Source organism: Etheostoma spectabile, chromosome 6 (genome assembly GCF_008692095.1).
Source record: "Etheostoma spectabile isolate EspeVRDwgs_2016 chromosome 6, UIUC_Espe_1.0, whole genome shotgun sequence".
Taxonomy (NCBI): domain Eukaryota; kingdom Metazoa; phylum Chordata; class Actinopteri; order Perciformes; family Percidae; genus Etheostoma; species Etheostoma spectabile.
This window is the reverse complement of record NC_045738.1, coordinates 12,575,318-12,585,454: the sequence shown is the minus strand read 5'-3', so window position 1 is coordinate 12,585,454 and position 10,137 is coordinate 12,575,318. Positions and strand designations below refer to the sequence as shown.

Genomic DNA, 10,137 nt, shown 5'->3' with positions numbered 1-10,137 from the left:
AAAAAAACTGACACTGCAGCTGGGTTTCCTTTTATAGCAAACTTTAATCTACAAATCTGAAAAAGGGAAATAAAAACAGAAATATCTGATCCTATTTTTTTTCAATATCTCAAAATAAACCATTGTAGGTTTTTTTGTCTTTTGGAAACAGATAAAAGGGAAATCTAAGACAGTTGTCTTCATTTAAATTATGATAGATATTAGCATGAGCCTACATATTTTTAGATTTAAATTAATAACAAATAATGAGCACATTTTTAAATGTGGGTAAAATGTTTGATCTTGTTTCTGCAGCAGATAATCCCAGGTAGTTTAAATGCATTATATGTAGTAAACACAAACATATTTACCAATTGCCTTCTCTTTTGTGACTTTCCAGGTCACAGAGCCTTCATAAAGCATCTTTTTCTGAGTCAGGTCAATGTTCTAGAAAAGACAGTGGGAAAATAATGAGAACATTTCAAAAACATCAAAGAAACTTATATCTGTAAAGTACAAAAGTGTTTGGAATCAAACTTTGGTAAAAGAACATTACCTTGTATTCAGTATAAAGCTCATTACTGGGTTTGAGCCCTGATGTGTCCAGTCTTCGCTGGTAGTCCTTCAGAGTCTGGGAACAGAGAGAAAGGTTAAAGTGTTAGACAGAGGACAGACAGCACAAATGAAGAAGTAGTCTAACAAGCAGAGACCCTCAGAGGTCTTAAAATGAATTTACAAGACTCCAATTGGTGCTCAATCACTACATGGCAGTGTGTTGAGTGATGGATTGTGTGCTTCTCACCAATAGGTTCTCCATCACTTTGACCTCCTCATTGACATGGTTGAGGATTTTTCTGCAGCACTCTGCGCTCTGCTGGATCCTATCCTTCTCTGTTGGGTTATCTGTGGAGAGACCGAAAATTCAGAGTTGAGGAAAATACAGCTTTCACAGCAGAGGCCAAACAAAAGCAATAAATCATGAGCGTACCAAAAAATATGGGACGGACAGTAATCCACTGTTTAAATGTTTTGCTGGTGTACTTAAATTAGTCCACATTTATCCTGTGCTTTGATGCAGATAGGCATGAGGTTCACAACATTGGCACAATAATCATCTACATTTTGGCCTAATAGGTAATTATGTAAATATGTAATTTAGTCATAATGTCCACATCACATCATAGGGCTGTCATGAAAAATACAAGCGCATGTTTTCATCAGGTATTTAATTTGTAGAAATAACAGATATATTAACAATTAACTTATAGAATATCCAAATAAAATATCACAATATACAGAAAGTGAATATTGTGATATAAAATTAAGTATAATGTGATAGAGAATTTTGTTCACACTTTTTGACATTTTAATAATTAGCATAGTTGTGTCAAAAACATATGGTCTCATAAATATGTTTACAATTATGACAGTAGCACGCACGCACACACACACACACACACACACACACACACACACACACAACCCACACCACACACACCCACACACACCACACACACACACACACACACACACACACACCACACACACACACACACACCACAACACACACACACACACACACACACACACACACACACACACACACACACACACACACACACACACCTGTGTCTTGGCAATATCTCGAGCAGCAACGGGTATTGGTCAGTCTCTGCATCTCTATGGGAATGATGTCCTTGAGCTGCAGCCTGCGGCACTGGGGTTTTACTCTCTGCCTCCTGGGATTAAGCACACACACACACAGCCATGACACCTATGTGACCTCTTGCATGTCCAGCATCTGTGAGTGCATCCATGTGTGTCTTTCTGTTAAAACTTTAATGCTCTGTATGTCTCTGTGTGTGTTGTCAATGTCAAGACAATTTATTTATATAGCACGTTTAAAAACAACTGTGTGGACCGCAGTGTTTAAAAGGTAAAAACAACAATAACACAATGTGTGTGTGGTCTATGTGTGTATACCAGTATGAAGGAGTTGAAGCGTGGGTCTTTCTTCTGTCTACTTTTGATCTGGTCCAAGGCCCATGACTGGTGACTGCAGAACCGAGCTGTCAATTTCTGGAACCATCCCCTTCTGTACCTCCAAACTGGAATGAACGAACACAGACCACGACACACGACACACACACACACACACACACACACACACACACACACACACACACACACACACAGTGTTGTGATAGCCAAAGTAAATGAATAGATGGGGAAAGAGCTGGAAATTGTACAGAGTAAAGACTGGCAACTAATATAACTGTAGATCAGATTTTGGCAAAACTATTGGCAAGACAATAAAATTGTCAACACATATCTGTTGGGGTTTACCCAGAAGCAGCACACATACTGAGAGAAAAGAGAAACTGGACAATATAAAGAGAATGATGACTCACTCTGTTGAGCACTGTGGTGCTGATAGATTTGACTATGAAGTTGTCATCTAAACGCAGTTTCTTCAGGTTCTCGTAGAAGTTATCTGGATTTGCAGCCACAGGCAAACAAATACAAAATGTACATATAAAACACAGTGAGCACTTCTTCTTTATAAAACAGAAAACAAGCGTTTTTTGTGTGTGATGCAATTGTTCCTGAAACTTGACTGTGCACCCACGAACAGTATATACTGTTGAAGTAGACTGCTCACTTTATCACTGGCCACAACTACACACAAGCAGCTTCACATTTAGAATACAAGATTCAATGTATGACGGTTTGTCTGTTTTATGGAAGGAGAGCACTAGGTTCCCAGTTAGTTTCCTAGTTAGAAAAGGCCTCTTTGCAACATCACTTACAGTGCATTTCGATTATCTCATCAAGGTTGGGGAAGATGGCGGCCAGCTCAGGGGAGGCCAGGAGCCCCTCTCTCTCCAAAGGCTTGGAGAAGATCATCTGAAGGACACTTAACATCCGCACATGGGCATGCTCAGTTGCAAACAACTCTGACGGGTGAGAGGGAGTAGACACGGTATAAGAAAATCTTCAAATTGCTACATCTACAGATTGCCTATACTGAAACTGTATTTCATCTGCACATCTGTTTCTTTCTCAGCTTAATCTCTCTTCTCCTCACCATTGATGACCTCCTGCCTCTTGGTCTCCTTCTTGCTGAGACTGGACAGGGCTTCAGGGGGAGCCAGCTCCCTCCAGTTGGGTGGGTCATGCTCAAACTCCAGGAGCCGGGGCTCCATCTCTTCCAGCTGTGGGGAGGGGCTGGTGGGGGAGTGGCCGGCCCCTTCAAGGAGTGAAAGTGGTCCCTCGAAACTGAGCAAGAAAGGAAGGCAGGTGAAGGCTGAGACTTTTTGTTGTGTGATTGATTTAGACTGGTTACGACTACACAACGTAATTCAAGTATGACCCAGGTGGCTATCAAGTGATGTGACTAACACACTCACACTCACACTAGTGGAGGTTGTTGGTTGTGCAACAAGAGTAGCTGTGAACAGCTTGTTGCATTTCTAAATGCACATCAGAGAAGTTTTAATATTAGATAATGCAAGGGTGTTTTAATGGCTAGCCAGAGTATATAGCAGATAAGCTATGCATGTTTAAATGTCCTGTTGGGCTTGAAGCTTAGCTACAGTATCAAGTAAAGCCTCACATAAATATATTTAAATAAATAGCAGCTAGCATTGCAAAATCAGCCACCTGACTAGCAATTTATATGTTACAATGACAGATAACATGAAATAATTTAAATTTTTAGGTGGAATCAAACTTATAGTGCTTAACAGAAAAATTATATAATTAATTTAATATTTTTAAAATGGAAAAGTACAAAACTAATAGCAATTTTCCCTTGCACAGTAACCATCATGTGACAGGCTTATTAATATATTAGTTCATTAACTTTACACTTTGAAGTATTTACTTTGTCTTCTTCTGGTCTTGTTGTTAAACCACCACCATATGCCCAAAGCTGCTCTCCACTTGACCTCCATGATGACAGCAGCTGTCATTGTTAAGGATTATTCAAGAAAATCTTACAGAGAAGCGAACTGAATTTGACTGAGCTTGACCTTGGTTGGCTTACTCAGGATGTTTTAATGTTTCAGTATGTCCTGACAAAGCACAACTGACTGTGTTGGGGATTTACAGTCAACTAACAGCAAGTAAACTAACTGTTAATAAAGGGCTGGCACCTAATGATTACCCAATGGTCAACATTGACCTAACCTTGACCTTTCAGTGAAAATAAGAGTGCTGTGTAACTGTTACTCACTCCCAGTCCGTCACAGCACCAGTAAATGGATTCATCTGACAGTGAATGATGAGTCATAAAACCGGTCAGTCAGGTTGATTCATTTAATGTATGTCTACAGGGAGCAATGGACATTTGCCCTTTAAAAATCCTTTACTTTAAATATCGTTTTAAAGTGATCTACCTAATAGTTCTAAATGAACCAGTTGGATTTGAGCCATCAATATTCTCATAATTACCAACTACCAACTAACAGAACTGCTGCACTGCTGACAGTGCTTGACAGCTTGTCTGTCCCTGCTGTGCACCTCTCCAATCAGAGAGGCTTTTAGAGTTTTCTTTTTTTCCATCTTACGGATGGAGGTGCTGTGGGATGAGCGGGGTAGGTGTTGTTGTCAAGGTAGAAGGCGGTTGGAGGTCCACATCACTACGAGAACGGGATTGTTTAGCCCGGGACGAGCCACGGCGCCGAGAGGAGTGCCGGTCCACGCGGGCACTCTCACTACGAGTCACTTTCTTACTGTAGGGAGGGAAGGTGGGAAAGGGTGAGGACGGGATGTGGAAAAATAGGGACAGAATAGAAGGAAGGAGGAATTGGGATAAAAAGTGGGAACAAATACAGTAACAGAAATGTTTTTGAAGGGAAGGACAGTAGAAGAGAAAGTTAATTGAGTGTTAATTGTGAGGGAAAAGAGGAGAATAAATGATTTAAGGTACAGAGGAGTTACACAAACAAAGAGTTGTTTACAAAGGAAAAAGATCATATCAATAAAAGATGAGAGAAATAGAGAAAATGTGTGAATATGTACGACATATGACATGTATACTGGTTAGACTATAAAATATAGAGTAATATAGAGTAGGCTTTGTAAACTGTAGACATGGTAGAATCTGATTACCTACACTTTCTACATTTCCTTATGAGTTACTGGGAGCCAATGTACAACAGTACGTTAAAAAAGTAGCCATGCATTGCTTCTACATAATGTCTGTACCAGTTTTCAGTTAGGCAACTTTACTGGTCATTTAGGTCAACAGTTCTCCAACTCTACACAACGTGCATTCACATCCACTAAAAAAAAAAAGATCTAAATAATCAAACTTAATCCAATTGTCTCACACGCATTAGGAATATCATACTTAGCCATGTGGTGTGTTTTTTGTTGTGTATCAGAAAGGCAGGGCTCAATGTGAGGTGTGTATGCATGTAAGCATTGTTTGTTTAGTTTGTATGTTGTGTATGTAGGCCTGAAGCACGTCCATGTCTGTCTGTCTGTCTGTCTGTCTGTATGTCTTTCTGTCAAGGCGCTGACACCCACCTTGTCTTCCGTCTGTAAAAACACGGGACACGACATCATTACACACCCGCCTTTAAACAACTATTAGTCACAGTAGCAACTATTACATGCAAATACACCCCTCCAACATGATATACTAAACTAGTTTTAATTACTGTCAGTATAGCATGCCAAATAAGATGCCAAAGCCCCTGGCACAACATGTAACCGCACACACTGTGGAGAAAAGCAGGACAAAGGACGGGCCCTGGCCACAATAGACGGAGACACCTTGAAAAGCACACGGGGCGAGCAACAAAAACTAAAATATAAAATGAAACTTATTGCCCACTTTTGAGTATTAACTATATAACAGCACAGTGTGAAGATTAATTACTTTGTCTAAAACCTTGCTTTAGAGTGGCCAATCTCCATTTCTTTTCTTTTTTTTTTTTAAAGCATATGACAAAATATCACCATTTCTATATGTTAGCTAAAATGTCTGACCTCAATGCCAAACTTGTTTACTGGGTAGAAAGTTGCAGCATAGAAAGCCTCATCTTCAATCAGTACAATACAACCATAACAATCACAAATGTCTGTCTACAAAAAAAATTACCAGTGTATTGACGAACAAGTACCTGAATCCAATAAAACAAAACAAGTCAGAACGTAAACATTATGAGATGCACAACACGATGCACACAAAGAACACAAATACGACAGAATAATATTAGGAAGGAGCATGCGTGGCATTGTGAGAAGGAAAAAGAAGAGAGGGCATGAGGGAGAGGAAGGCAAAGGGCTGGAAGGGAAGATTGGGTCCGAGTTCACCTGATGAGGGTTTTTTTTTCAAATCTGCAGGCTCTGTTAGCTAGCGAGCAACAGGCAGCATGACAAAAGCTTGCACACAGCAGGGACAGACTGCTGGGGGAGTTTTACCACGCTCCCTCAGCCTGAGCACTTCAGACATGTATCCATTCCCCTTTTCCCCCTGGTCATTAGATATATACAGTCTCTATACCTCCCATACAGTCTAATTATATTCTGATTACAATCTCAGTTATTTCTTATAATTGCTTGTTGAGTTACTATACGGAAGTTATAATCTCACTTGACGGATGCTACTAATTTTATTGTTACATCTCCACCCTCCTCACCTGTCTTTCTCCATGTTTTCCTCTGTAGGATTGTCCATGGGTAAGAGAGGCTCCCCGACGTTCAGCCCTACTCCCAGCCCGACAGGGGACACTTCGCCCCCGTCTGACAGGGTCGAAGGCTCTAAGCGATTGCTTGAGAGGCCTGGAAGATAAGAGAAGGGGAGCGCAAGAAATAATGAGGGGTTATGTTTTGCAATTCTTTTTTTGAAAGATAATTAGTTGGTGCTTTCATCCAGTAATTGAACAAATGTATATCTCTTCAACAATAAAGTAGAAATAAAGTCTATTTAGATTTATATCTTTTACACAAGAAAAAAAAAGGCACATTTTCGCTTTGAAAGCTGGTTTCATACAATCTGTTACTGTTTAAATGCACAAATATGTATCATGTTTATTAAAGATTGTTACATTAGTTGAACAGCTATCTTATTGAGTCTTGAGGGTGCCACCGGACTAATCAAGACTTTTTCAGTGTTTCTCTGTAAGCAATTAATAAACAAATACATTTTTAAAAAATCAGCTATTATTTGATTATTAAAAATCTTATTACATTATGCATTTAAAGCATGCTAACAACATGGTGAAGATGATAAACATTATACTTGCTAAACATCAACATTAGCATTGTGAGCATGTTAGCATGCCGAGATTAGCATTGCCATTTGGTTTAAAGTACCATAGCCTACTGTATATCCAGCCTCAGAGTCGTTTTAGTGGCTGTAGTCATGTTTTATTCATCAAATTATCAAGTGATTATACTTAAACACTAATAAAGTCATTACCTCCAGACTCCATATGACACAGTCTAGTTGATGAGGAGGCTTACCGTCCATGTGTGAACACTCGGGGCTGTTGCCAATGCTGATGTTGTTGCCTGACCCATCACTGACTTCTAACCCAGGCACAGAGGAAGGGGTTCCAGTGGGACAAGACTTCTTGCTGGGGAGGGAAGGGGCTGCAGAATCGGTCAAGGAGCCTCTGCCGGGAGCTGGACCCTTACGCTCCTGATTCACTTTTTCCTTTTCCGCTAAAGACGGGGAGGAATACAACAAGTTTACTGGAGCTGAACTATAGATTCAGCTGATGCAGAAAAGCATGACCCAAGAGCACTTTAGTCAGTGAAAAGGGGACAGAGACTTTGTGAGACAGACAGACGGACAGAGAGACAGGATGAGTATGGTGCAATCAAGGCCTCTGTAGTTAATGAGATGGTTAGTTTGGTGCAAAAGAACACCCACAACCCAAGGACGAGATGTGTGAGGTTTTCTGGTGATTAAACAACCACCCAGAAACCCAGATACAACTACACAATGATCCACCCACATCCCCTCCCAATTTGACATTGGACATGCAGACATGCTTATGGAGGCTTATGGATTGATTAGTAAGGATGTGACCATTCTACAGAAAAAGGAGGGGTCGGGAACTCTGGACGTCTAGTACCTTCAGCCTCCGTTTTAGGTTTGACGTCAGCTGTAACAGGAAAGAAGGGCAGGACAACATGTTCTCATATCCGGAGCATTAATGGACATCCATAGACTACATATATAGTTCTTTTAAATGACATTTTATTTACATACATTTAAAATGTATATCATGTGTACATTTAGAGATTGTTTATACTTTCAAATATATTTTACAAACTGTCAGAAATGAAATACTAGATACGAGAAAAATAACAGTATAATAGGGCTCATGTGTGATGTTTGCTAAGACACAAAGCAGATACATACTGTTGCCTCCAATCCAGCTGGGGATGCCAGGAAACACCCCTCTGGGCTTGGCTTTTGTTGAGTCATCCTTCTTAATCTGAAAAGATAAGGCCTTTGTGGATTCATCCTTCTTATTCTGAAAAGATAAAACAGATAGTAAGCAAGATAAGCCAAGACAGGTCAAAGCAAGTCAAATCTGAGCAAAACAATGGTTTTATGAGGGCATCACAGTGAATTTATTGACCTGTCTGATTACTGATTTATTTGTTAATAGGAGAGGGATGTAATCCTTCTACATACTTGATGATAGCCTACCTTTACCAGCTGTCTCCTGAAGAAGCCTCCTCTGGACTTCTTACTGTCAACTGCCCTGGTTTTAACTCCAAGGTGCTTCATGTAGAAGGCCACGGCTGAAAAGATGGATTGGCTACGGAAGAAGTAAGAAAATGGATTAATTAATAATATCTACTACTGTGTTTTGTAAAAATGTAGCTGTTTATATTTATTTCTTGCAGGAGTAGTATTGAATATAATTAAATGAATGATAATGCAATTCTTATAGACGCCTCTGTCCTTAGTATGTTTAATGGTAAAAGCTGCAGTAAAATATATTTGCATAGCTGCTGGTCACTAATGGTGAGAGACTTACACAGAATTGACTGTGCAAATGAAGAAAGATCGTGAGGATGAAAATGAGGATGGGCACATGCAGGGAGGTGGGAAGAGGGAAGTGGAGAGTTGAAGATGTCCAGAAAAGGTGTGTCAGAGAGGAGGACGCTGTCCAAACTACATGCCATCTTGGACAATGTCTCGCACCCACTCCATGGCTTGTTGCTCAATCACAGGAGCACTTTCAGTGACAGACTCATTCTCCCAAAATGCACTACAGAGCGCCACAGGAAGTCATTCCTGCCTGTGCCATCAAACTTTATAACTCCTCCCTCTAAGTGTCTGACACACCACTTAGGAGGTTGAAACTGGACAATATTATTGTTATTATCTGTTTTGTGCAATAACACTGGCCTGACGTGTGTGCAATTTCAAATACTACAATTTATATTATTATTTAACTTTTCACCTCCAAATCCTTAATTATGTTAATTATGTAAATAATGTATAATAACATTCCTTTATGAAAATACCGTACGTATCCAATTCCTTATATTTCTTTATTTCTTGTATTTCTACTCTATTTATAACATTTGTGCAACTACAACACAGAGTTTCCCTTCGGGGATCAATAAAGTATTTCTGATTCTGATTCTGATTCTGATTCTGAAAAGGAAGAGGAGGAGTTGAGGAGAGTGGGTAGGAGAGAAAAAGGTGACACAAAAAGACAAAGGAGGAGTTGAGAGAAATTAGAGGAGATGGGACAGAAAAAAAGACTAAGGGAGGAACCTCCGGGGATGTGCATGCAACAAAAGCACAAGTGTCTTTGTTTTACAGAGCATGCTGTCTGAATACGCGGAGTGCAACATAACTTTTATCACAAAGGATCTGAGAGAAAAACAATCAAAAACCTAAGAAGTGCATGACAGAATAATTTACTGTACATGCAACACATACTTTACATATGTACATAAGGTTTGCATGTGCAAAAAGGACAGTTTCTATACAAAACTCAACTGAAATACATTTTAATGAGTATGTGGTGCACTTGAGCCAGTATGCAAAAGTCTTGTGGGTTGACCACACCCAGGCTTGGAGAAAGCAGGCATAGCTCAAATCAGTTGTATTTGCATAAATACCCACTTAAACAGAACGTTCAAGCTAATTTTTTAAACTTCACAAAA

General features: G+C 39.7%; 1 protein-coding gene across 1 annotated transcript in view; it reads right to left on the bottom strand.

Moving 5' to 3' along the window:
• arhgef1 (Rho guanine nucleotide exchange factor (GEF) 1) overlaps positions 1-10,137 on the bottom strand; it is a 45,438-nt gene that overhangs the window by 7,998 nt on the left and 27,303 nt on the right. Inside the window, 17 exon segments of the mRNA XM_032518863.1 lie at positions 351-426; positions 536-610; positions 782-882; positions 1,604-1,642; positions 1,645-1,711; positions 1,963-2,069; positions 2,072-2,087; positions 2,391-2,473; positions 2,790-2,936; positions 3,068-3,258; positions 4,551-4,715; positions 5,515-5,526; positions 6,633-6,774; positions 7,459-7,659; positions 8,076-8,105; positions 8,366-8,480; positions 8,660-8,771. Of these exon segments, the coding sequence (XP_032374754.1) occupies positions 351-426; positions 536-610; positions 782-882; positions 1,604-1,642; positions 1,645-1,711; positions 1,963-2,069; positions 2,072-2,087; positions 2,391-2,473; positions 2,790-2,936; positions 3,068-3,258; positions 4,551-4,715; positions 5,515-5,526; positions 6,633-6,774; positions 7,459-7,659; positions 8,076-8,105; positions 8,366-8,480; positions 8,660-8,771 (1,679 nt within the window).